Source organism: Oreochromis aureus, linkage group 10 (assembly GCF_013358895.1).
Source record: "Oreochromis aureus strain Israel breed Guangdong linkage group 10, ZZ_aureus, whole genome shotgun sequence".
In the NCBI taxonomy this organism is placed as follows: Eukaryota; Metazoa; Chordata; class Actinopteri; order Cichliformes; family Cichlidae; genus Oreochromis; species Oreochromis aureus.
This window is the reverse complement of record NC_052951.1, coordinates 15,427,639-15,454,080: the sequence shown is the minus strand read 5'-3', so window position 1 is coordinate 15,454,080 and position 26,442 is coordinate 15,427,639. Positions and strand designations below refer to the sequence as shown.

Below are 26,442 nucleotides of genomic sequence, written 5' to 3'. Positions count from 1 at the left end.
TCTTTTTTTTTTTACCTTTATGAATCCCCGCATATGCACTCTCCTCTATTGCATGACTCAGTCATCAGAAAAACTGATATATTTATTTATCATTCTCCACCTGGTCTTTGTCTGTAACATCCTGGGAGACTTCAAGGCCAGCCTTTTGTGTTCATATACAAAAGCAACTTGCTATACGGTATACATCACCGTGAATACTGATGTAACAAGCATAAACTTTTGACAGTAAAAACAATATAATTTTCTATGTGGAACACAGCTTAAGAGTTTTTTTTCCTGTGTCTATTCTTTGTTCAGCTCTGCTGCATTGAATCGAAGGCACGCATTAATCAAATTGTATTTTATTTACTTTCAATCACCATTTACAGCTTTATGCAGGCACAGGGTGGACACATACCATTAAGTTGCACTATATTTTAGAGTAATCGTGTTCATATTAAAAACCACCTCAATGAAGCTCTCGTTCATGCGTTTCAGAGATGAAATGCATGAAACCAAATCACACATCATCTTTGTACACTCCTAAATATTAGGAAAAATTGGTGAAAGTCATCCTAGCCATTGTAATCCTTCAACTAAATCTCTCTTTTTTATTTTTTACGTTTACAGACCTACTAATTAAAACAGCTGCTTCTTAATGAAGGAAGCACGACCAGCTCTCATTTTTCAACTTTGCAACTTTTTTTGTTGCACACCTGATTTTTAAAGATGGAACAAATCAGACTACAGAAAAAAATTGAAAAATCAGTGCAACACCAGCAGGGAGCGGCTGATGCTGGATATATACAGTACAGTAATGCACTGGGATAAACAAAGCAAACGAACCAACTGTACTGTGAATACAGACAGAAACGTTCTGAAATTATAATTAGAACTAGATTCTGGTGGATTTTACATTCGATTTCCGCATTATTTTTTGATCCAAACGAGGCCGTTCATTTCACTGATCTAATAAGTTCGACCTTAAGTTTGAGTTTTGTAATAACCTTCACATAATCACTGTCAATCCAGCTGCGGCTCATTAAAAGAACAGTCGTCTTTTCAGCCAAGGTCATCAGACTGCGTTTAAAAAAAGGTCTCTCTGCAGAGTGGACAGGTGGACTTGTTGCTGGAAGTGAACCATTTGTACTGTAGCAGGAAGAAGAAAAAAACTTTTGTTACTAATAGACAGACAGGCTGCAGTTCATGGTCAGTGATCTCTATAAAGACTGATAAAAGATAAATGAATATTTATAAAATATATCGATATCTCACCAAACACGCAGAGTGGAACTTCTTTTTGCATGTGCGGCAAGCCTTCTTCGGCAGAGAGTAGTTGGATCCATGGATAACGGAGAAGCAGATCATGCAGTCCTCTATTCCCTCAAAACGCTTATCCACATTGTTCTTCCACAAAGCCAGACCCTCCATTATACTGCCATTCTAAAAGAGCACATATAATTACATTTTCTCAGTGGTTTTGTATTCTTTTTCTTAGCTGTCATCTGAAAAGAAAGTATCTGCACAGCCCTGTAGTGCCAGCACTGGCCTTTCTACTCAACAAACTTTACTTTACCAGGATATAATACAAACAACAAGGGTTGAAAAACAGCCAACCAACTTATTACAGAAGCTTCTTGCATATATACTTTTTGTTTGTTTCTTTTTGTGTACCTGATGTGTTAGGTAGGTGCTCAGCTGTAGCATCCAGTTCCTCCACTGCTGTACGGCAACACCCACACGCCTCCCACTCTCCACAGCGATAGAACCCAAAGGGTAGTTCTGTGGAAGCTGAATCACCAACTCAATGAAGATATCATCCACAGAATAGGTGGCAATCACCTCCCGTGCTGCTGAGCGGGCCTTGACCTGGGGCAAAAAGAAAAGAAAGAAAAAAGCACATTTTCACCGTTTTCACTGGGGGTCTTTCAGTTAAACAATCAGCCACCTGCTATATAATTAAATGCCAGGATCCTACTTAATGAACTGAATGCATTATTGTCAAGTGAGAGTTCATTAAATTCGATTTAACAGAAACTATTGTTTGTGCATCATTATACTGCAAATGTGAGGCAGGTGTAGTACTGCAGGATTTGTTCATCTTCAGTGTTTATTACTACAAAAACCTTTTACCACAGGCTAAGAAGAAGGCATCTGCAGATTTCGACAAGATCACGTAAGTAACTGCAAACGGTTCAGTGCAGAGAAGATGAGGAATTTCACATAGTAAAAGAAAAGAAAAAAAAAAGCCCAGAAGCCAGCTCAGAAAAGTTAAACATCTGGACTGTAAACTGCAGAAATGCCATCGTTTACTACGCCTCTTCCCGAAGTAGGGTTGCGACCCAAGGGAGCTGCTGGTTATTGTTTCATTATTTTTTTGTATTTTTCTGAAAATGCCAGAGAACAATCTAAAAAAAAAAAAAGTTATTATGTGTGAATACATTTTCCTATTTAAAATGTAAGACGAGTGGGCTATTTCAGCTACACTAGTGTGTTCAGCTCATATACTCGGTCCCAGGCTGTGTGGCTGAGTTTCATTGATTCTGATTTCTATGATTCCTTCATGTTAACTTTGTGATGTTAAAAATCGAAAACACGAGAAGCAGTGTGTCAACAGCGGCTTCATAAAAGCCATTTAAAATGAAGAGAAGAGGTCTCGATGTGTTTTTGGCAGTGAGGATGTGAATAACGAAAGCTTAAAAATGAACAAAGTAGACAGAGAAAGTCATTCTCCGCAGTGGAGGAAACACTCATCGTATGCTATTATTGCATTTTAAACGACACAATTTATAAAAAGCTGAAAGGGCATATTAGAATTATATTAGAGTTCTGCAATTTTTTTTTTTTATACCAATTAATTGCACAAGGTTTCAGATTGTAACTTGAATAGAAAAAAGAAATCTGTACCAACAAGACAACTAGGCAGAAGATGACAGATTTGGTGCTCAAACTAACTTGGAAATTTTAAGCTCTTTAGCTAAGTAATAACTAAGTAAACTTACAGTCATGCTGTCAAACATTTGAGTGCTGGTGTGGACAGATGAGATTTCCTGGGCTGAGAGAACAGGACTGATGTATTTAATCGTGAACTTCTCCACAGCTGCGCTCACTCTCTTCTCCTGGCTATTCCACCACAGTCGAACCATGGCAGGCAGGTCTTGCACTGTGCTGTAGTACACACTGCAAGCCAGGTGAGGGAGCTCCCACTCAACACTGTCACACTCTACAGGGAAGAAGAACAGGAGGTGATATTTAAATCTCAGGTTTAAGTACAAAAAAAGGCTACATATGCGCTCAAGAGAAAGGTTGAGAACTCCTTTGAAACTCCCCTATAAGCCGTGGTTACAATAGGGATGAGGGAAGTGAGAAATCGATACACAAACTGGCTTTGGTGATACAATACCAGTGTATCGTGGTAAACAGAGAGCAAAGCGCAAAGGTGCTGATTTTCCCGTTATGAACAATCCTAACCCTTGTTTTTCAATGGCCACTGAATTAACCGATGGGAGATACTGTGGAAACAACGGTTTACTGACAGTCACTGGTCAACACATTCACTTGTGAACCAGCACTGAAGTCTTGGTAATTCTAATGGGTTAAACTTTGTCTCGTAACTGTAGGTGTGTATATGTTGCTTACTGTCAACAGCCAGATTCAGGCTCTCTGTGAAGAAGGTTTTGGTCTCCCTTGCCTCTGCCTCCTGGCCTGGATAGGCCGGGTTCTCGGGCATCAGTTTGAAGACGTGGAGAAGGAGTTTGTTAAGGGAGCAGCTTCTCTTAAGGTATTGGGCATAATTGGCACGCAGCTGCAGAAATTATTAAGACAAGTTAATATTTTGAAAAATACCCTCATCAAATCTCATTCTCACCACAGAACTAATACGGCTTGCTCATATTCTGTCAGACAGTTAAATTTAAAATTCCATCTTGTGACTCACATGGGACGGTGAGGATTTGAAAAAAGTGAGAAGGAGCTTCCAGGACAGCAAGTATCCTAGTATGCAGGAGTACTCCACACTGAGAGGTTGGACCACTGCAAACTCTCCCACCTGAATGCCAGACAGGATGTTATCACACAGCTCTTCACAGGTTGACAGGATGGCCATCAGAGATGCTGGAGGAGACCTGAACACAAGATCTAACTGTAAGAATCGCTTAAAAATTGACCTAAAACAAAACCCGACAATATTTTGTATATGACAAAGAAAGTGGAAAAGCAACCATTGCATCTGTGCAACAAGACGATCCCAAATGACTTACAGGCATGGCTCATCTCTGTCGTCCTCAGATTTATTGTTGTCGCCTTCTCGATCACACTCAGGCAGCTGAGGCATGACCCTGCATTGACAAGAAGAAAGTACATTCATTTTTTATACCTTACCGTATACGTGAGGGGACTATGTGCAAACGCCTGCAGGCGCTTCAGTTTTCAGGACAAATACAACACTGTAATTATGACCCACCATGAGGGCAGTTTAACTTAACAAAATCCTCACTTTTCTAATATGTGGTAGACGGCGATCTGAAGAGGTCTGGCCTTAAACAGGAGCAGAGGACAGAAAGTGTTGAGGAGTGTTTGGAGAGGCTCTGGCAGGTTCGTCTTCTGGTCCGCTATGAAGCGCGGTGGCAGCGAGTTTTGGGTTAGCTGCTGCACAGGTACATGCGTCAGTGCAACACCGACTGACTGCAGTACTGCCAAAGGGAACACGGGGTCATCTGGTTCAGCAAAGGCCTCTGAATAACATAACAAAGAGAATGATTAGAGTACTACATACAGGACTACGTAATGTTTTAGCATGTACATCATCTTCCGTAACCATATAATAGAGAGATACGTTTTTTTGGTATTAAAAAAAACAATTACTTGCACTCATTATGCACTTGTCCATATGTAAATAACCGACATTAAATATCACACATGCTATAATACTGCATCCACAGATATATTAAATGGTATACAGAAATTAAAACATCTACATATAAATGAATCTAATGACAGTGAGTTAATTCCACTAAATTTGAAGTCCTTTACTGTCAGGAGCTAAAACATCTGTCTTCTTCTTCAACCGATCCACTTTATTTGATTTGGCACAGATTTTGCCTCTTCAGATGAAACCCTCTGAGGGACTCGTGTCTGCTCTAGGTCTCAAACCAGGGATCTTTCACACATTAGGCAAACATGTTAACCACTACACCATGAAGCCACTGAGGAGATTAAAAAAACCTCTGGAGATTCATATTGCACACTGTCTGCCACCTGTTTTTACTTTAAACTTCACACATGACAAGTAGGGTTCCACTCTCTGCATTCCTATCGATTTAAAAAGTGTGGTTGTTTGCAGTGAGACTAGTTATGACATATCTGCATTTTACCTTTACTTTGAACAAATTAAGTTTCAAATAAAAGTGCTTGTGGGACAGAAAGAAAAAGAGATTTGTATAATGGTTTAAAAAAGTGTTTGCCCACTTCCTGATATCCTATTTTTTGTATGTTTGTCCCACTTAAACGCTTCAGTTCATCAAACAAATTTAATATTAGACAAAGACAACATGAGTAAACACAAAATGCAGTTTTTAAGTAAAGGTGTTTATTATCGGTGGGGTGGGGTTGATTACTGCCACACCTGTTCTCAATCAAGAAATCACTTAAATGGGACCTACCTGACAAAGTGGAGCACAACAAAAGATCCTCAAAAGCTAAACATTATTTGAGACCACAGTGAGAGCCATTATCAACAAATGGCAAAAACATGGACAGCGGTGAACCTTCTCTGGGTGGCTGGCTGACCTCAATTACCCCAAGAGCACAATGACGACTCGTCCAAGAGGTCACAAAAGACCCAGAACAACATCCAAAGAACTGCAGGCCTCACTCGGCTCAGTTAAGGTGAGTGTTCATGACTCCACCATAAGAAAGAGACTGGGAATGTCCTGCATGGCAGAGTTCCAAGACAAAACCTACTGCTGAGCAAAAGAAACATAAAGGCTCATCTCAGTTTTACCAGACGATTCCCAAGACTTTTGGGAAAATACTGACGAGACAAAAGTTGAACTTTCTGGAAGGTGTGTGTCCCATTACATCTGGCGTAAAAGTAACACAGCAATTCAGAAAAGGACATCACACCAACAGTAAAAAATGGTGGTGGTAGTGTGATGGTCTGGGGCTGTTTTGCTGCCTGAGGACCTGAAAGACTTTCTGTGGTAAATGGAACCATCAATTCTGCTGTCTACCAAAACATCCTGAAGGAGAACATCCGGCCATCTGTTTGTGACCTCAAGCTGAAGCGCACTTCGACTGTGATCCAAAACACACCAGCAAGTCCACCTCTGAATGGCTTAAGAAAAACAAAATGAAGACTTTGGAGTGGCCTAGACAAAATCGACGACCTTAAAAAGGCAGTTCATGCTCGAAAACCCTCCAATGTTTCTGAATTACAACAATTCTGCAAAGATGAGTGGGTCAAAATTCCGCACAGCACTGTAAAAGACTCATTGCCAGTTATCACAAAAGCTTGATTACAGTTGTTGCTGCTAAGGGTGGCCCAACCAGTTATTAGGTTTAATCAGCTCATTTATTCACACAGGGCCACGTAGGTTTGGATTTGTTTGCCCTTAAAATGCCTTAATTTAGAAACTGCACTTTGTGTTAACCTGTGTTATCTTTGTCTAATATTTAAATGTGTTTAATAATCTGAAACATTTAAATGTGACATACATATAAAAGAAGAGGAACTCAGGAAGAGGGTCAAACACTTTCACATCACTCTCTGCTCTTGCTGATAATGTTTGTCCAACTTTAGAGTCGTGACTGAGGTATCAACTTTCTTCCACAATTTCTGACTGAATCTCTGGATCAAAAATGTACTATTCAGTTACACAGAGGATATGTGCTATCTGATGTTTAGCAAAATTGAAAAAAAAAACAAACCCCAGCAACTAAGAATGTGTTACTGTTTGTAAAATAATATCCACACATACCTGTGATACTGACAGGCAGCAGTAACAGCAGGTTGTAGATTCCCTCTACAAAGAAATCTGTCCATTCGCCAGCCAGTTCTGGTGGCAGCTTGTCTGCTATATTGGACGAAGATAATGTTGTGAAGAACTCATTCAGCTTCACTATCAATCCAGCGTTCTCGCACACAAACAGCTGCACCCATGGGTTCCATAGACTTCCAACATTCTCACTGGCAGTCTGAGATTGAAAGCAAGCAAATAAAGTCGAAGACTGTGAGAAATAAACATTCTGGGAGTAGCAAAGACTAACAATTTAAATACAGTGACAACAAAAAAAACAGCCGTTTTCACAGATAAACTCAAAACAATGTTTGGGACTCTGCAGTGCGAAGACAGCTGGGGGATAATCCGTTTAATGCCTGATCGTACCGATTTGGACGTTTCTGTTTTCGCATGATGCTCTGCGGGTTAAAGTTTAGAAGGATTTTTAACTGCGGTGTATGTGTGAAAAAGGCTCATCTATGAGATACATCTCACCTCCAACCATGCCAACATAGAGCACAGCAGGAAGTCCCACTGGTTTCCCCCTAGAATTGCTGGACAGCGAGTCACCAGCCAGGACAGGAACCGCATGATCTCCACACTAAGGTTCAACTGCTCTGAAGTTGCTTTGGACAGGTCACTAAAACAAGTGAAATAGAAAAAAGCAGTCAAAACCAGTAGAAAATACACCAGTAAGCCACACAATTTAAAACCAATTGTAACCGTTTTTAACTTTATTGAAGAATATACCATTCTTTAAAAGAATTGACCAAATCTGGTATAAACTATATCTAATTTAATCTTACCTTATCTTATAATAGGACTTGTTTTCCAGCATATTTTACAGATACCAGTGGTTCAAGGGGTATGTGTCAAATTAACATTCACGTGAATCATCTCGTTTAGCAGGTACAAACCACATTTTACCAAGAACCCCCTATAAGACTTTAGCATTTTGGAACTGCTCATTTGCTTCTTACTTTATCCCATGACCCCTGGAATACGATAACCAATGTTATGAACTTCAGCTGTCGAGGGTTTTGATATTGTGCCTAATCAGTGTACACAAACTTTGTGTTTCGAGAGATTAAATAAACAGCTTATGCAGTTACATTACCAGCTAAAGAGGAACCAGTCCTCCCTGCTGTTCCTCCATTCCATCACAGTGGCCAGGATAGCCTGCACAACCATGTCCTCTACTTCTGTGCTGGCATTCAGACAGCACAGCAGCACTGCCAGACACCCATACACATCTGAGACACACAGGCACAATTATTATTCACTCCTTCAAGCACAAAATAACTATGTGTGCATTTGTATAATTTGTGTGTATATTCATATGTGTGTTCTTACTTTCATCCTCCTGCCAGTTGACTAATCCAGCAGTAGCCAAAGCTACAAGACTCTCCCTGTCTTCATTGCTCATACTGGGGCAGAGTACCTGGAGCGTGTTCAGTTTGCTTTGAGACACTGGGAACAAACTGGTCAAACACAGAAAATTATGAATATGCAACACAGCTACAAGAGCAGCCACATGACAGCTCTGAGTGTGAAATCCGTGAATTTAAACAATTTTAACTGATCAATTGCTGACCTGTTTGCACTACCATAAAGCTTCCTCACTGCTGCACCTTCCAAGCTGTTGCTGTGGATGTAGTTTTCTAGAGTCAGAGACCACAGACCTCCCTCTGTCACTGACCTAAATGGCAACAAGGCAATTAAAAAAAATAAATAAATAAATGACTGAATGGTGTTTAAAATTACTGCCTAGAAAGTGAGATGTGAATCAAAGACAGAGCTAATAACATAAATGCGATATTTCCAGTACAGCTGAAAACTCAATAAATCAATGTTACCCATGCCTTCAATATGTATAAAAGCTTCTGTTTATACAGAATTTTACGACACAGGTCGGTCTTGCCAAGTACTAAATGAATCTGTTCTTTGTCAGGAATTAGTGAGTAAATATCACCTCGTGTAGAGAGTCTCCAGCAGGGTTTTAATTGGAACCCGGCCATGAAGCCCTTCTGAGAGGCCCCAGTCAGTCAGCATGTTGTGATATGTCGACACCATCGTAGGGCTGTAGTTTAACTCCTTACACCACTGCAGAGCGTAAAGCAGTTCTGAAACTAAAAGGGCACCAAAAAATGGATTAAACATTACAGTCTGTCAAATAAAAAATACATCATGTAGTCTCGAAATAAAAACAAAACAAAAAACTAAGTTGAGGGAAAACTGTAGCTCATGTTCTGTTCAATTTGTCTACCTGTGTGTGTAAGGTTTTGTTGAAGTGAAGGACTTTCTGCCTCACTCTGGCCACCATGTGTGAATGCAGCACTGTGTGCCACCTTCCCTAAAAGAGCACAGGCACAAAGGTGGGCTGGCAGCTTGTTCAACTCCCTGAACTTCCACATGTCCATGGAGGGTTTTTCACAAACGTCTCGCAAACGACTAGACAGTAAAGGGCTTTTGATCCACTGAAGATACAGAGAATAGGAGTAGAACTATGCATTAGTATCAAATGTTTAATTGCAGGCTTTAATTCAAACAAATTTTTTCCGCTAAAATTATTTGCCCATTGTTTGGCAGCGCCCAAATTATCCTTTTAGTAAAGGTGATACATTGGTGTTACTGACCTGAGGAGGTAAGGCCTGCCTGATTCTTGTCCACTCTGTCTGGCTGGGCATCAAGAGGGTAAAGAACTGGATGATGATGGAGGACGCCTGATCACAGACGGAGATGATCGACTCCACCATGCTTTGTACGGCCAAACCTAGAACCTGTATGCTGTAACAAAATAACAGCAGGAAATTTTTATTACAACAAGACAGGAAAAGATTCTTCAAGTATGCATCACATGCAATAAACAGGTCAGAATTTGTTCAATTACAGATCAATTTATTTTTTTAAGAAGCATTTCCTTACCCTTTCATATCAAGTGGTGTGGCAAGCAGCTGCTTCCTCACCCAAACAGCTGCACTGTGCAGGAAGCCGCCTTCTTTGACCTCATATTCACAGTGTTGGACCAATGACTGGACCCCAGCCACGCACACTTTCTTCAGTTTATGTAAAAGTGAGTCTATCAAAACAATATCACGACAAATAAGTTTTGTTTTGTTTGTTTTTAAATCATACCTGTCAAGTATGCATGAGGCTTGTGCACTGTGCAAATACCCACCAGATAAGTGAGTGTGCGCCTGATCTTGAGCAGTGAGCTGGAAGACAGTGAACAAGAGCTCCTCAGCGGAGACAAGAAGAAGGCAGTCTTGTACAGAAGAGAAGAACGTGGAAGCCACATCACAAATGAAGGAGATGAGTGGCTCCATGTTGCCTTTATCTGATAGGCTTTTGGTCTCAGATAGAGTGGCGTGGAGTTTCTCCAAGATTTTCTCCATGTACACCTCTCCGATCAGAGACTCTGCATATGTAAAACAGACAGAACACGTGATTTTTGAGTAAAACAAGCAAACAAAAAAGTCTTTTTTTTTTTTTTTGTAAAAATGTTTGATTTTGTGTTCACCATTGTTGTGATGCTGAGAGAGGACCAGGCTGATAAGCGTCCAACTGTGGCCGCTTGTAGACGAGATGGAGTCGCAAGAGCTGCTCCCCACCTTGCAGAGCTCTTCAGTCAATCCCAGGAGTTGTTCACCCAGAACCGAACCTTTTAGCCAATCACTGCAGCTCTTCAGAGTCTCTGGATCCGTACATGCCTGACAGGAAAGATAGCAAAGCAGCACAGACAGTTCCAGCATCATAAATTTGATATATACGTAGGGAACAAGCTGAAGAAAAAAAAAAAAAAGGAAAGAAATGAGTGAGTGAGTAGTACATACCCTCTGAATAATCTGCAGGATAATTCCCCATGACAGACCCATCTAGAAACCAGAGTGAAGAGTGAAAATATTAGCACAGGAAAAAAGTTTGAGATGAATCTCCAGCAAATGTGGGATCCTGATGAAGACTCAACATGAAGTTTCACATCTGCATCTCACCGTGGTGATATGGTTGAGGATGCGGTTGGTCTCCTGCCCACTGCAGCAGTAAAGCGAGCTGAAGACCATCTCCACCAGGTGTTCGGTGTCAGTGCGCCCCTTTTCAGCCAGCCACCCCACCACCCGCTCCAACAGGAACTGCACTGCTGGATTATTCATAATCCCCTCATCCCTCTGCTTCTCGTCTTTTGTCATTTTGTCATCCAATTCAACCAATGTCTAAGAGAAGCACAGTTAGGGTGAAAAAATGAAACCTTCAATGAGCTATAAGAGCTGGTAAGGATGAAATCATTTTCACTATTGAATCCAACGGGTCATACAAGGGTTCTTTCACATTTAAGACTTCATTAAAATTACAGATAATTAACGTTACCGTCAGCAGTTTTGCAAATCATGACACCTATTTGTAAAAACAATGTTTTCACAGATTTTGCAATTAAGAAGACAAATTCATTGGGTGTAAAAAAAAATAAATAATGATTAGCAGAACACAACCACTAAAAATCAAAGGAAGGAATAAATGATTGGCATTAAAATACAATTCTCTGCAATTAAAATAAAAAATAAAAAAACAAATGACTTACACTGAAAACTCTGGGGGTGTGGAAAGAGCGCATAAGATGGGAGAGGAAAACAAGATGTCTCTCTGAGTTTTTCTCATTCACATGCACCAGGCACAGCTGTGCCAGCTGGCACACTACATCTTCAAAATGCTGCGTCTGTAGGGACCCAAATGCTTTCTCATTCACAAGCTCTGACACCGCCTGCGCAAGCTTCTCAGCGCCATCCCCCTCAACTCCAGTTTTCTCATTTTCTTCTGGTTTAGAAAAACACAACCTGACAGATTTCTTCTTCTGTGTTTGCTTTTTGTTTACCCTCTCAGGATAACGCATCACCTGGAGAAATACGGGAGAGAATAGATTTGTTTTGGCGTCACTTTATCTGTTACCCAATGACCTTTTTTTCCTTTTCTTTTTTTGACATAAATTGCTCTGACAGTCATATTGATCTCCTGCATCCTCAGTGCCAAAATTGGCATTTCTGTGGAGAATACATTTGAGCAAGAGACTTTTCAAAAGTAAGCTTACATGCAGCAAGGTGGCTATCCCTTCCAAAGCCTGTGGATCTGCCTCCTCGTTGTCAACATAACGCACACAGAGAAGACCAAGGTCCTCCCAGAAGTCTGTCAGAAGTCTTTGAAAGACATCCTTGCTGTCACTGGCTTCACCTTCCCTTTGTAAACCTACCCTCTTCTCCCAGGAAATGAGCATTTCAGTGACCGAAAGGAAGAGAGGACCATTCTGAAGGGAAGGATTTCTGAGAGCATTTTCAAGTAGGGGTAGAAGCTACAAAAAGGCAAAAACAAATGTAAGAAAGATGCCAACCTCGCTAGATTTACCATTATGGGAAAAGCGTGCATGACTGAGTGGCTCCACCTGCTGTGAAGTGAGCATGGTCCTTATTTTCCCCTGGTCTTCCACATCCTCTGCATTTTGTAATATGCAGTATCTCAAGCACTCAACAAAAGATGTCACTATCGCTGCACTTTCTGATGGGCTTGTTACTGCACGCTCACTAGAAAGACTGACACAAACACACAATTGAGGTTATATAGTGCAAAAGATTATTAAGTTACATGAAGAGTAATAAGAATATTATTGATCAAATGACTTGCTAAAGAATTCAAGTAATACATTTACTTTCTGTGTGTATTAATGTATTAATTTGACCTGTACAATTTTCTCATTCAACATATTACATGCATACATTTTAAAATACAGATAGAAATATACACATAAACTAATTACCCTTGTGCGAATGTAGTGAAGAACATGGTGAAGAAGTCCATCTTTGGATCAGTGACCTCTGGGGGCAGTTTACTGAGAAGCGGCATCAGATTCGGGTGTAAAGCTTTAGCCATGCCTTTGCCGCCCTCTTTTAACAGAGCCCAAAGTTTGGGCAAGAAGCCTTTCTTGGCATTCACATGTGTCCAGCAATCCTAAACCACACACAGACAAAACAACAACAAAATAAAACACATCTACTTGTTGTTGCTTAGCATAATGTCTTCTTGCACTACTGTTTCACTTCATTTTAATAAAAAAAATCCAACTGTATTATCATTATTGCATGGTCATGTTTTAAACATGAGCTTACAGGGATTGTAGACACAACGTGGAGAACAGCCTCCCACACGGGGGGCAGCACTACAGGATCCGTGTCGTCGATACTGAGGAGGACGGCGGGACAGAGACGCGCTGCTTCAGCCTGGACGAGTCCTGGTGTGAACTCACACAGAGCACACACCATCTCAAAAAACGCCCCCCTCACCTGCAGTTGTAATTTTTACAACAGTATATTAGATATGTAATACGTGGCTTCTAGCAGTACAAACAGGTGTGATGCAACTTCTCATAGTTGCTTATTCAGTTCAGATTTAGCCAAAACGTGCAAACAAACAGTAAAAGAAATTAATGTCATGGTGCATTTAAAGCTTTCTGTTGGCATGTGACAGCCCAGCAAAAAACACCTTGTTTGTTTGTTTTGAGGGTTTGTTTTTTGCACACTACAAATACCATTCAAATCAGGCTGACTCAGCTAGTACCTGTGGAGTCTTGTGTTTGCCATATTTCCAAAACTTTCCAGAATTAACAAGATGTGCTAGTCCTGTCTCCAGGGCCGCCCTGTCATCCTGAAGCAGCAGAGAGAGAAGTCTCTTCACCCCCAACAGAGAACTGGTCAGCATGCGCATATATTTGGCTTCCCTCTCCTCCTCCGTCAAACTTCTAGAGAACAAGGAAAAATCAGTGCCTCAGCAAAGACAGAATACATTATCATCGTGGCGCACAGTGAGAGGGACAAACAGAGGCGCTATAATGAGATGAAATCTTAGCATACTGGGAATCACTCAGTGTGTCGGCCGTTTCCTTCAACAAAACATCTTGAAGTACCTGCAATGTAAAAACAACAATTGCACGTTAAATTCAGCTAAAGCGAAAAATTGTCAACACTGATGCCACCGCTTCTACTCACATTAAGGATCTCATCCTTGCAGAAGCTGATAGCTTCAGGCTGTTTTGTGGGTGAGAAAGCAGCCTGGAAGGCCTGGAACGCAGCTGAGGCTGCAGGTGTGTAGGTGTCGCACTGGGACAGAATCCAGTGACCCATCAAACTTTTCAGAAATGGTGCCAAGCTGCGACGCACTTTTAGCACCAGCTGCTCAAAAGCCTGTTGGGTAGCCTCCCTAATGCGTCGATCATGATCCTGACAGACATTGTGAAGACAAAACTTTTTTTAATATAGACACACCCTAAGAACAAACAAACACATATTTAAATCTCATATAAAACGTTCTCCTAGTGCAGTTTTAGGCAGCCACTTAGTGAGAAATACTTTTACACATTTTCATAATTACACATTGGTAAAAATGGGATAATTGAATTGATTGATATGAAATCTGAGGTAGCGTGAAATCTACAACTGTTGAGCTGGTTGGAGGGTTTTGTTATGCACTAAAGATGATTGATTTTTCCAGAATAGTTGAAATTAATAGTAATAATAATAACAATAGAAATAATAATATGAAAACTAATCGGTCACATCGTGATTTCCCAATAAATGTCCAGCTCACCACTGATATTTTGCAGTAAATCCTTGGCCAGTATGGTAGGATCCCTTTTACAACATCGGCATCCCGTTCCTGACACATGGACCCAAAATCCTGCACAGCCTGAGAAGATTACACATAATCACCAGACAAATTTGGACAAAAAACAAAGTATCTAACAGTCATGTCCACACAGTATTTTATGGTACTGTTTGTAACATATGTGTGGGTATGTGTGCTTTTGTAGCTTTTTGCATAGCGATTATGACAAGTCAACTCAAGTCAAAGTTTGTTTCTATAGCACATTTCAAACAATCTCAGCTTTTATACTTAATATACACTATACACAACAGTCACTAAACCAACAATAAATATGCACTAAAAAACAATCAAATTAAACAAAGTAAGTAAGACTGTGATTGCATTATAAAAAAGACAGTGTACCCTGCTCTTCTAAAACTGAAAGCAAGTGAGAATAGGTAGGTTTTTAATCAGTCTGTTCAGACTGGGCAGCTCTTACGTGAAAAGATAAGTTCTTCCAAAGGTCACAAGCCATGACTGAAAAGCTAAGTAAGATGGCATCAAAACCACTGAGACTTTTTAAAACTTAGATCCTGAAAAGTGGATCCTGATATGTGTGCAAGCCAGTTTAAGGAGGCTAATACAGGTGTAATGTCATCACGTCATTTCTTTCCTGTCGAGAGTAAGCTGCTGCAATTTGTGTTTCAGTTAGATCCATAAGCATTTCAACAATTGTTAAGTTTTTGTAAGTGACCTCTGTACACAAACAAAGTAGAGTTTAAGTCAAACAACTAAGACATGATTGAAACACAAACTTGCTGCTTTAATTCAAAAGGTTAATCAAAAGTACAGAATTCTCTGTTTAAAAAAGGTAACTATGTTTACATACAGTTCAACTGTTTTCAGAGACGACTCAAATGTAATTGGACAATTGAATCACAAGTAGTTTCCTGGCTGGGTGAGGAAAGTTTCGTCAGTATGGAGATTTGGAGTTCATTGTAAGTGTTAAACTTTTATTTGGTGGCTGTTCACTGAAACTCTCAGTGTTTCATATGCATATATAAACATGTCTGTGAAGGTTCTCAGTCATCCAGGTCATCGTAGTCAAAGGAGTTTGCAAAGAAAAGCGTCTGGACTTCTTTAAGTTGCTTGAGGTGAAACGTTTTCAAGCAACTTAAAGAAGTCCAGACGCTTTTCTTTGCAAACTCCTTTGACCATATATAAACATATGCTAAACTCTCAGCATATGTTTTGCGTAATATGACTTATTTACATTGAAATCATGACGGGGTTTGTGTCTGGCATCAAGCAGAAGAACAGTTAAACTTACAGCTGGGGTTTAAACTCACCTTAAGTCTGGTGACAACATCCCTCTTCGACAATTTTCTGAGCACCAGGCGGAAATCTGCATCTACCAGGTTGTCTATGTCTTCCGCGCCGTGGACAGCTGGAACGTAACTCAGCTCCGAGGCGACGGTCGAGCCAAAGCCCACAAACGCTGGGATTACGCCACCTTCCCGAGTCAGGACCTCAGCAGCTCGGCCGCTGCTGGACGGCTAGTGGCGGGACAGAAAAAAACGAAGTGTGGTTAGCTACATCTATCAAACATCCCAGACAGCTATGCCACGCGTTGTGATAACCAGAAGTTTACATTAGCTCGTTTTCGGCTTTGTTGTTAGCAATTTTAGCTTTTGTCTTTAACACTCTGCCCTACAGACAGTGGGAGCAACTCACCCGAACATTTCCTTTAGTTCGCTGTTTATTCTTACCCCCCATGGCTGTGTATTAATCTTTAAAGTGTATATTTCCTATGATAACTCTGTAGTTACTACAGCTGACAGCATTTCATTACACAGACCTAACGCCAGTGGTCACGCTCGTGTTCCGGAAGTCTTGACTTCCTGTTTACATCTTTCAAAGTAAAGCTAAGTGGCAAAGTTTTAGAAATCTGCCTTTGGGGGGTTTGATGATAACTATTGGCACTGGCTTTCCTAACAAAGACTATTATCAGGGCTTGTTGTCACAGGATCTTTGCATTTTTGTAGTCAATAGATAATATGTACTTGAAAATGTACTTGTGACAAACTAGTTGCAGGAATTTGCAAAGATAAGACTGACATTTCCCTCATCAGTGCATCAGTGTAAAATTAAGTTTTACAGAAGCTGTTTCATGGCTCTTGGGATTGCTGTACACTTTTGAAAGTTGATTTGGAACAATGCTCATCTACAGAATTGAGTGGTCACATTTTTTATCTCCTCCCCCTGTATGCATCATTGTTGTTGTGTATTTAAAACCGAGCTAAGAATTCTTTTTTTTTGAAAACAGAAAATGTAAGTATGGGGCTAGATCTTGGAGCATTTTACTATAGCCACTACGTAATCATGGGTCATGTGTACGACTTTTTGTTGCTATCATAGATTTTTACTCTTCTTTGGTTTTGTGAGTGTATTAACAAAACCCTTATGATGATTGTGGTGTTTTGTTGTTCTAAAAAAATGTTTTTAATTAAGAAATAATATGCATGTACTAGTTTGCATATAATCCTAATCTTAATTTTTTTTTTAAAATATTTTAGTATAAAGTCATACAGTAGGTTTGCTTGGATTCTAAAATATTTTAAGTTTGCACTTATCATGTGACATCGTTTGGGAATTAACGTTAACGTTTTAAGAATTTAAACAAATTTTAATTTATATTTTAAAACACTGCTACACACATAGTAGCAGTAGCAGGCACATTCTCATAAAACAAAAGAGCACTTGAAATCGCTTGTGCTTACTTCCGTTAATTCTTTCTTCTTCTTCAGCTGAAACACTGCGGGCATCTTTGCTGCCCTCCACAGACAAAGTGCAGACTGTGCAAGACTTTACAAATAAACGGTGTTTTTCGAATTTTAGACGAGGATGTTGCAAGAGAAGAGCTCATTTAAATGTCCCCTGCATGATATTTGGAAATTTTATATTGTCTGCTTGGTAGATTTGATAAATGTAAATTGGGATGTGATACACTGCACTGGTATGAATTTTTTCCTGATTACTGTTAAAATATACAGTAAAGTATTTACTCTGATATGATACTGATATGATGTAATTTGTGATGTACACTCAAACTTTACGTAGTATCCTTGACTCTTTATTTAATTTTATTAACTGTAAAACATGTGTTCATTTATCAGTAAAACATGCAAATGCCACTCTTTAGTAAATGCAATCTTTTCCTGCAGACACATTATATCTTTCCAAACACAATAATAAATACATAAATCAAAACCAAAACCAAATTGAGCTGAGTGTTTCTTTTTATTTACAGAACACAGCAGCCTTAAGGAAATGCTCCAAATTCATCAGTTTACACAGTCAATCAAAGTGGAATTTTAGTGACAGGGTTCAACTTGGAATTTCCAGTAAATTTAGATTAAAATTCCCAATTCAGAGCCTGAGGATGTAAATCCAAGTACCCAAACTTATTAAACCGAGTCAAACTTACAATCACTGCAAAGCTAACTGCAATAGTCAGTCCACTGAACAAACAATCTCTTTAGACTGTAGCATAATTACATGTAACATTCAATACATTTAAATAACCCCACCTTTTAAAATATGAGGTGGAGGTGTGTTCATAGACAATTTGCACATTCCAAACAAGTTTAAAGTGATCACATTGCATGTGTTCATTTCCCTCCCTACAACAACTGAACTAATAATTTGGTTTCTTATGTGCAAGCAAAGAGTCTCAGTGCAATTCACAAGTGAACTTACTCTGCTTCAATTAACGCTGTCAGTGTGAATGGATTTATTTTCCACCTGTGACTTTTAGTAAATGTAAATTGCAGTGAGATTTATTGCTACATCAATTTGACCGCAAATAACTCCTAAAATTGCCAAGTATCTCTTAAGGTGGATAAATTAATTGAAATAAATACTATCTACTGTAGTTTAAACAACTGGCTAAAATGGTACCTCTGTGTTTTGTATTGGAGGATCTACAACTCCCACTGCTACTATGGATAACTGATTGATAAGGCTACATTATTATATGTCCCCCTGCCTTTAAACACACATTCAGAAATGTTCAGGGTGTAAAATTCTTCCCGCATTCTTCCTGCTTTTAAATCAGTGTCAAAACACATCGTTGTGGCTACTCCAACAGGAGTTGTGAGGTTTAATCTCTGTGAATACAACCACTCGAACAGCACAAAAATCAGAACAAACTGAATGGTAACTTGCCAAAATCCAGATTGTGATTAAAGGATAAAAGGAATGTGGTTCAAACCCTACGCAATCATTTTTATTTTCAAAAGCATTTAGTTATTGAAGGAACTGTCCCAGCTGCTAGATCACTACGTCGTGTCAAATACAAACTGATAATCTAGCAAAATCTGTTGTTCGTTCAGATCATTTGTGTTGTTTTTCATTTTCATTAGGACTAACAAATCTTCTTATTAATGTCCATGTCAATTCTGACAAAAATGACAGAGCTAAAATGAAATTGTACATTTCACTTTTTTCAAACAAGTGACCTGTAAAGTTCAGTCTTTGTCAGTAAGTGAGCTTCTACAGCTCAACAATTAACACTCAAGAAACCCTGCTTTGAACAGAACTTGGGTGCAATCCGAAGCATATCATTTTCATAACACATCACTACTTCTGCAGCATCACACCTTTAAAAAAAACAAAACAACAAAAAAAAAAAACCCTCAAGTTCCTCAGAGAGAACATGTTAGTTTTATGTTGAGGTAACCCCAAAGTCAATCTGTTGGTCCCAAATCATCCAAGTTGGATGTCACCTCCCGGTAGAAGCACTGCCTTGCTGGGCACCGTTGTGTAACGGGGGTCCAGTTTGGGCACAAAGCCTTTAAAGTCTCTGGAAGCCTGAGTCCCAAACATGTCTAGCACCTGTCGGTTCATCAGAGCAAACCTAGAAAATCAGAGAGAGAAAAGACCCTGTACAGTTTTATTGAAGACAACACTAACTAAGCTGATGTTGAATAAAAGTGACAACTGATCTAAAATATTGTTTGTTTATATGAGATTCCTGCAAAGTAACTTTGATATCTTCTTGTATGGTTTGGATCAAAGCCTGATTAACAACAAGCACTCCAAGTACACAGGCCTCTGCAAGGCAGCTCAATCTCTATAGAGATAGTAGAACTGTCATTTTCATATATTCATTTTGTTTTCATTGGTATTTTTAAATGTACTTTAAGAAGTTTGTAGTGCAGCAAAAATCAGATAAGGGTAGCATGACAAAGGTTTACTTTAAATATACAAACATTTTGTAGGAGTAGGTAATCGATAACAGGTATTGATTGGTAAATAACTGGACATGAATAACTTGAGTTTCTTATTTATTATTACACTACATTACATTTATAACTAACTAGCCAGCTTATTCTCTTTCTCTCCACAATTCTTTGCATGCATCTCATGTATCTCATACTGGGGTCAACTTGAAAGAAAAGCAGATGAGAAATATAAAAGTGAGGTCAGAGGTCAAATGTGACATGATATTTGGATGCAAACTGTAATGTGATATTAAGGAATCCCCACACACCAGTATAATTTCTGAAATGTTGCCAATACAAACGAATTCAGTAAAATTGTAAGCATATTTTTAAAGACATTTATTTGACCTTGAAGAAGCGGTCAGAGGTTCAAAGTAAGATGACATTTACAATGTCCATACGTCCATACCTGCCCTGAGTTAAACGCAGCAGGAACTTCCAGTACGTTGGCCTGAGGTTCTGCACTTCCATCACAGCCTGTGTAGAAGCCATACATCAAGCATTATATCCTTGTTCAGCTTTAAAAAAGAAAAAACAAATTGTGTGAAGCATATGTATGTGAGTAAGAATGCATGTTTACTTACAGCATGGAAGCAGATCGCAGTGGAGATGGCATATATGATTGTGTCTGCATGTGGAATGTAAGGTAACCGGCCAGCCTCAATGCCCTTGAAGTAGATAGTCTAAAGAGAGGGATACATATGCCAGACATGTATAACATACTACTAGCATGTTGTATATGTTAAGTGTATTTCTTGCAGTTTCTGAAACATGTTTACGTGGCTGTACTTGTCAGTGATTACTACATAAAACCAGGCAGAGATATCTGAATAATGATAAAAATGTGGTATTTATCAATAAAGCATTAATTCTGTTTTTTATATTAATGCAGGTTTATTATTACATTTACACTTTAGTTCAAAGACAATACATCAGGTATAAGGACCCTTTTTTTTGTCCATCCAGCTGTCAGCTGTCATAGGGCGAGAGGCGGGGTACACCCTGGACAGGTCGCCAGTCTGTCGCAGGGCCAACACACAGGGACAGACAACCATGCGCACTCACATTCATTCGCACATTCACACCTAGTGACAATTTGGATTATCCAATTAACCTATCCCCACAAGCTTTTTTTTGTTTGTATGATTTTTGTGTTTGTTTTTACCTCCACCAGCTTAGAAAAGAGATACATGGATATTGTTGTGCTTTTGTAGAAGAACATTGAAACTCCAGCCAGGAAGCCTTGAGGAAAAAGAGAGATGGAGAAATATATGAGAAAAGAAGTTAATCAGCAAAGGCACAACAAAATCCCGAGGAGGATCACTCTGCAGGAATTTTATGTGACAGGTTACATCATCCTGTCTCACCAGCTATAAGCGCATGGAGTTCATCATCAATGTTACGCATCCAGCGCAGCAAGCAGCTTGTTCCCTGAGTGAAAGAGAAGCACAATATACAACAACGTGGCAAGGTTAGACAAGAAAAAGACAGGAAATCAAATGTGTAAGCAGGAAAGGAACATAATAAAGATACTAATAGAAAACAAATCGGCACATCTACCTTATAGATACTGACGAAGGAGCCTAGAAAAACCCCAAGCTGGAAGTTCTCTTTGTTGTAGAAGAGGGAGGGAAGCCGGGAGGGTTTCGAAAACATCTGTCTGAATGCTGATGGCACTTTAAGTAAACACTGAATCACGTAGCCAACACTGAACATCCTGACAAAACCCTACGGTGACAAATGATAACAAATCTTAATCAAGTATCATTATTTAAGTTGTAAATGAATGAGCATTATGAGAACATCACAAAGGATTGGGATCACACAAAAACTAACTTCTTGGGGAGAGGGAGACTTACTTTGACGCAGTAGGAAATGCAGTTGTCATTATAATGTTTGCAACATCTGTGTCTTGGTCCCCGTTTGCATCTGGATTTGAAAAAAAAAGAAAAAGAAAAATAGTTCATGTAAGCCACAATCCAACACACTGCCATGTTGTCGGGTGTGTTTTCTCTCACATCGATTCGAGCAGTTTTCTGGTGGAGGATAGAAGAGTCTTTTTTCTAGAGTCAGGCCTTTCTGCTGATGGCTGTGAATCATCAGCCAGCACAGAGTGTGTTGGGATCTCTTCTTTCCCAATGATGAATCTAAGACAGAAAACACACACCACTTCTGTAAACTTTTATCTATAAACCTTTTTCATCAGCAGTGAAAATGAAGGCTTCAATAGAAACGGGAACGGCTTACTTCAATGCGGAGGATGCAAAGCCTTTGAGACCATCTTTACTCCTATAGTATAAAACAAAATTCAGCTTAAACTTAAAACATTAACACTTGCAACAATGCGTTCACTGTGCTGCTCTGACCTGAAGAAGAACATAAAGAGTGATGAAGTAATGCAGAACAACAGCACCTAATGGGAAGCAGAGAGAGAAAAAGAATCAAACATATGACTCATTTCACCACTGTGCAATCTGGTCAGAACTATAAAGCAAGTCATAAATGCTTCTTTTTGGATCAGTTGACACTTTTTACTGAAGTCTGTTCAGTTTTCACCACTGGAGTTTCCTGTAGTTGCATTATTAGACTCATAATCCAACAAAAAAAGAGAGAGAATCTTTTAATTTACATGATCTAAACCTAACTCTGAAAACCACCTTATAGCCCCGCCCTTTGACCTTACCTCGCCATGTTTAATGGGTTTGACGATGCCTCGTGTCACTGCCATGCGAAACAAAGTCTCAGTGGCCTGAGAACAAAATTACGCTATTAAAAATGTGGAAAAAGCAGACCCATTGCAGAGTTCACATACAACTACTAATATTCGAAAGAAGCAGCCCTTACAAGATTTGCCATGTATATTGTCAGCAGCCCTCTCCTGTGAGAATGAAAAAGAAAGAGGCGGGTTTTCAACAAAGACATGCTTGATAGAACCCAAAAAGTAAACTCTATGTGAATGAAACATGTTTGAATCTAGGAGAGACGAGAAAAAAACATACTGAAACGTAACAGACGGGTATCTCACCTGCTCTTCCGCTCCAGCAGGATGGCAATATAAGAGGCTGGCAGTGCTGAGCCAAACCCAACAGACCAGGAGTAGAAGCCTCCCAAAAGTCTCCTGCAGTTAAAATACACTGCATTATTTCACTTCCTTTTTTTTCCCAGCTGGAACGTTTCAGTGAAGACAATCGCACACTGTCAGCATGAGATTTTGTCAGCTCTTCCGTCTTTCATTTTTCCATGATGAGGAAAGTATTATCCAAGTATTTAAAATGTGCACTTATTGACACGATAGATGAAGACAATCCGAGCTGATACTGTAGTCATACACTACTTTCTGCAATCCCTTATCCACAAGGGGTTGCCACAGCAGTGCCAGCTCCTTGTGAATAAGCAGATATCTCTGTATGTTTGATTGCCCTTTCTGATGTAACACCCAAGGGATTTGTGTCTCCTCCTGGAATCAAACCAGGGACCTTTAGCTTATTAGGCGAACCTTGACACTATAGAGCCACCTTTTACTTTACTCTAAATGGGACAGAAATTTACAAAATTTTTATTTTTAAAAAAATGTTTTCTTAAACTAGCAAACAAGACCATAAAGTTAATAGTGGGGTTATTTTATCATAGATGTCCACACAGGGTGACCCTAATGTAAACATGACCATGGTGGCCAGGACATGAAGCTCACACATTCAGATGCTGACAGGTTAAAGGAAAGGAGGCACACATGGAAGAAGCTAAAGTGACTTCAGCAGGTGTGGTTCACAGAACATGACCGCTCAGTTTATCCATATATCATACTGTATACATTTCACTTTCGTTTTCACTGATAAAAATAATGGCAGTGCAGCTTAGTGCTTAGTTTGTGTTTACATACTCTCGACATGGGTTCACTGACCTGAGAATGCAGAAGAAAACGATGAAGAGACCCCCATTGGTGGTCAGGAAAGAGGTAGACCAAAAGATCTCTGGGATAAGCCTTTTTAAATAGTAATCCTTCTTCCTTCTCCTTAGAACTGCTGCTATCTGCAAAGCACAGTGAGTTACTGCACACTGGAGATCCAAGACAAATGCAGTTCCAACTCTGCTAAAGTTTACACTTACAGTCGTGACGAGTGCCCAGAGGGCAATGAAATTTACAAAGGGGAACCTGGCTGAAGTTGCATGACATGTTTTTGCTCCTTTATCTGATCGGCCAAATGTACAACTTGGACTTCGTACCTAAGTGTAACACTAGCGACGTGCCAGCTTATCTTTAGAGGTTTTCTGCGAACTGCTAAGCCATTTTACTTTAGTTAGCTCGCTAACTTTAGCTATTTAGCTAGCCTCAAAGTCTACAGTTATATTTCAGGTCAAACGTCTTACCAGGTAAAGAGGGGCGTATATTTTGAAGGACACCTCCAGAGCACTCCTAGTCACATCGGCAGCAGACTGCACACACGACGGGCTCCAAGTGTGACCGATTTCGTAGCAGTTATGCGGTATTTTGCTGAGAGCAGCCATGTCTGTGCACAGTGACAGCAGGAAGGTGGTAGGCTGGCGAGGATGTCGTGCGCGTTCGCTGAAAGGGGCGCGGTCACGAGGATGAGCTGTGCACGCGCCCAGCGCTGATCAATCAGAATCAGAATCAGAAAGACTTTATTTATCCCCAAGGGGCAATTAACATACAACAGCACAGCATGACGTTGAAGATAAGGACAATAAGAACAGGCAAAATTACACAGTTTTAAAAATAAAGTGACTGAAAGGTGAATAAATAACTGTAAGAGAGTAAAAGTGAGTAAAGTGTCGACAGTATAAAAAGAGTGTAGTTTATGTTTATGGGTGTGGGAAATGGTCTTATCGGCTGGAGTTAAAAAGCAGGGTGGCTTTGGGTCCTGCAGGAAGTACAGCGGAGGCGTTGCCCAGAGGGGAGCCATTGAAATGCGGGGTGAAGAATGTGAGAGGGGTCATTGATGATTTTGGCTGCCTGTCTAAGGGCCTGTTGGCTGAAAACCTGTGCCAGAGTTCTGACAGGCAGGCCAATGATTTTAGAGCACACTGATGCAGTGTGCTCTAAAGATGGTTCCCAGGTATTTGTACTCCTGAACTACCTCCACTGGCTTCCCATGGATGGTAGTGGTGACTGAAGCAGCCAGATCCCTCTGCCTACTGGAGAAGGTCACCACCATGTCTTTGGTTTTGCTCACATTCAGTTCAAGTTTGGAGCTGTCACACCACTAGGGATGGGTATTGATAAGATTTTCACGATTCCGATTCCATTTTCGATTCTGTTTAACGATTCGATTCTTTATCAATTCTCTCATCGATTCTTATTTTTTTTAAAAGAGAACACTAAGGTCGATTAGCTTAGAACTTTGTTTTATATCTTCTCTTTGAACAAGATAGAAATTTAGGAGTAACATGGCCTTACGAACCCAACAGTGAGATCTTAAGAGATCCACAGCCTACGGCTCTTCAATGGGGTGTTACAGGGTCCCCAGGAAAAAAAATTGTAAATGTAAAATAATAAAATAAATATTCTTCTGTAGCAATAACAAATTATAACATAAATTATTCTGTAGCAATTACACAAGAATATCCAGTAATGTCCCTGCCTACAATTAAACACATTCACTTACCGAAAATCGGGAGCATCTGCTGTGGCAAATGGGTGCAAGCCTTTGACCACAAACTTAGTCACTGCTCGGTGACATTCGTCTATCCTGGCCTGAAAGGAGATGCTATCGGTAGACTGCAGCGAGAACTGCCAGCCAGACTCTGTCTGTCTCTCTCATCATGGTCACCTAAATGTAGCGCACAGTAATGGCAGGTTTTGTAATAAGGCAGATCGCGCTAACATAATATGCACTGTTAGTTGATTATTTACCTGCCGCATTAACGGGAGAGGACGTGCAAATGTTACCGCTGCTGCTGGGTTGAGATTCACGAGTCCGGAGCAGAATTAAAAACACGACATTCATTTAAGGTTATCGCGTGTTTTGTGAGCAAATGCTTTTGCATATTCGTAGTGTTTCCTTCCTTAAATGAAATATCTATTGAGCGTTTGAGCCGCTTAGGCGCCCTGCCAGGTAAATGACGCTCCGCAACGTGGTGACGTCATTCGGGGTGACTGGAATTGATAAGGGAATCGTTTGCAAAAATGGCAAACAATTCCAAGGAATTGAAACAGTGGGAACCGGTTCTCAACAAGAACCGGGTTTCGATACCCATCCCTACACACCACTCTACAAACTCCTGCAGAGCGGGCCCATGGTGTTGTGAGGGGCCTGACAGCAGTGACAGGAGAACTGTGTCGTCAGCATATTTCACCAGGTGACAGCAGGGGGGAGAGCCACAGCCCTGGGGGAGTCAGTGGTGGTGGGACGGAGACCGGAAAGAGAGTTAGCAGAAGAGTCCTCTTTACAAAGGTGCAGTAACAGTTGCAAGATGTTTATAGGTAGCCTGTTACAGGCAAGTCTTGCATCCAGCGACTAACCCAGATATGCCGAATCATTTCTTTGTTTCCATCAGTGTAAACACACAAGTTATGGTTCAATTTTCAATTCAGCTTTATT

General features: G+C 40.1%; 2 protein-coding genes across 3 annotated transcripts; both read right to left on the bottom strand.

Annotated features, from left to right (window-relative positions):
* Positions 1 to 325: 325 nt before the first annotated feature.
* Positions 326 to 16,486, bottom strand: ltn1 (listerin E3 ubiquitin protein ligase 1). 2 transcript variants are annotated; one of them, XM_031754122.2, is made up of 32 exons: positions 16,332 to 16,486; positions 15,947 to 16,153; positions 14,601 to 14,699; positions 14,003 to 14,233; positions 13,868 to 13,920; positions 13,575 to 13,755; positions 13,127 to 13,300; positions 12,778 to 12,968; positions 12,406 to 12,553; positions 12,058 to 12,315; positions 11,554 to 11,865; positions 10,970 to 11,188; positions 10,811 to 10,852; positions 10,498 to 10,687; positions 10,156 to 10,395; positions 9,903 to 10,056; positions 9,614 to 9,764; positions 9,244 to 9,454; positions 8,950 to 9,106; positions 8,572 to 8,676; positions 8,331 to 8,458; positions 8,095 to 8,230; positions 7,473 to 7,617; positions 6,957 to 7,173; positions 4,475 to 4,712; positions 4,239 to 4,316; positions 3,917 to 4,103; positions 3,619 to 3,784; positions 2,982 to 3,202; positions 1,654 to 1,848; positions 1,255 to 1,422; positions 326 to 1,128 (listed from the first exon to the last, which is right to left on the bottom strand). In XM_031754122.2, the coding sequence occupies exons 1-32, from the start codon at positions 16,371 to 16,373 to the stop codon at positions 1,066 to 1,068; spliced, it is 5,307 nt and encodes a 1,768-aa protein (XP_031609982.2). In that variant the 5' UTR covers positions 16,374 to 16,486; the 3' UTR covers positions 326 to 1,065. The 2 variants fall into 2 exon arrangements, with proteins under 2 accessions (XP_031609982.2, XP_039474561.1); XM_039618627.1 differs by having other exon boundaries at positions 13,575 to 13,752.
* Positions 16,487 to 17,735: 1,249 nt separating this feature from the next.
* On the bottom strand, positions 17,736 to 24,449 carry tmem135 (transmembrane protein 135). The gene is made up of 15 exons (XM_039618770.1): positions 24,251 to 24,449; positions 23,784 to 23,911; positions 22,908 to 23,000; positions 22,727 to 22,760; positions 22,566 to 22,631; positions 22,249 to 22,295; positions 22,130 to 22,171; positions 21,901 to 22,029; positions 21,742 to 21,811; positions 21,443 to 21,610; positions 21,250 to 21,313; positions 21,048 to 21,124; positions 20,467 to 20,565; positions 20,292 to 20,359; positions 17,736 to 19,515 (listed from the first exon to the last, which is right to left on the bottom strand). The coding sequence occupies exons 1-15, from the start codon at positions 24,386 to 24,388 to the stop codon at positions 19,365 to 19,367; spliced, it is 1,374 nt and encodes a 457-aa protein (XP_039474704.1). The 5' UTR covers positions 24,389 to 24,449; the 3' UTR covers positions 17,736 to 19,364.
* Positions 24,450 to 26,442: the final 1,993 nt, after the last annotated feature.

Bases quoted from the DNA above. Each gene is read 5' to 3' on its own strand.
- ltn1 (XM_031754122.2), bottom strand. From the start codon at position 16,373: ATGGGGGGTAAGAATAAACAGCGAACTAAAGGAAATGTTCGG. The intron at 11,866-12,057 runs GTAAGCTTACTT...GTATTTCTCCAG, and splicing joins GGATAGCCACCTTGCTGCAT to GTGATGCGTTATCCTGAGAG. The intron at 4,317-4,474 runs GTGAGGATTTTG...TTGTCAATGCAG, and splicing joins GTCTACCACATATTAGAAAA to GGTCATGCCTCAGCTGCCTG.
- tmem135 (XM_039618770.1), bottom strand. From the start codon at position 24,388: ATGGCTGCTCTCAGCAAAATACCGCATAACTGCTACGAAATCGGTCAC. The intron at 21,812-21,900 runs GTGAGAGAAAAC...TTTCAAATCCAG, and splicing joins AGAAAACTGCTCGAATCGAT to ATGCAAACGGGGACCAAGAC. The intron at 21,125-21,249 runs GTGAGACAGGAT...TTTTTCCTCAAG, and splicing joins ACTCCATGCGCTTATAGCTG to GCTTCCTGGCTGGAGTTTCA.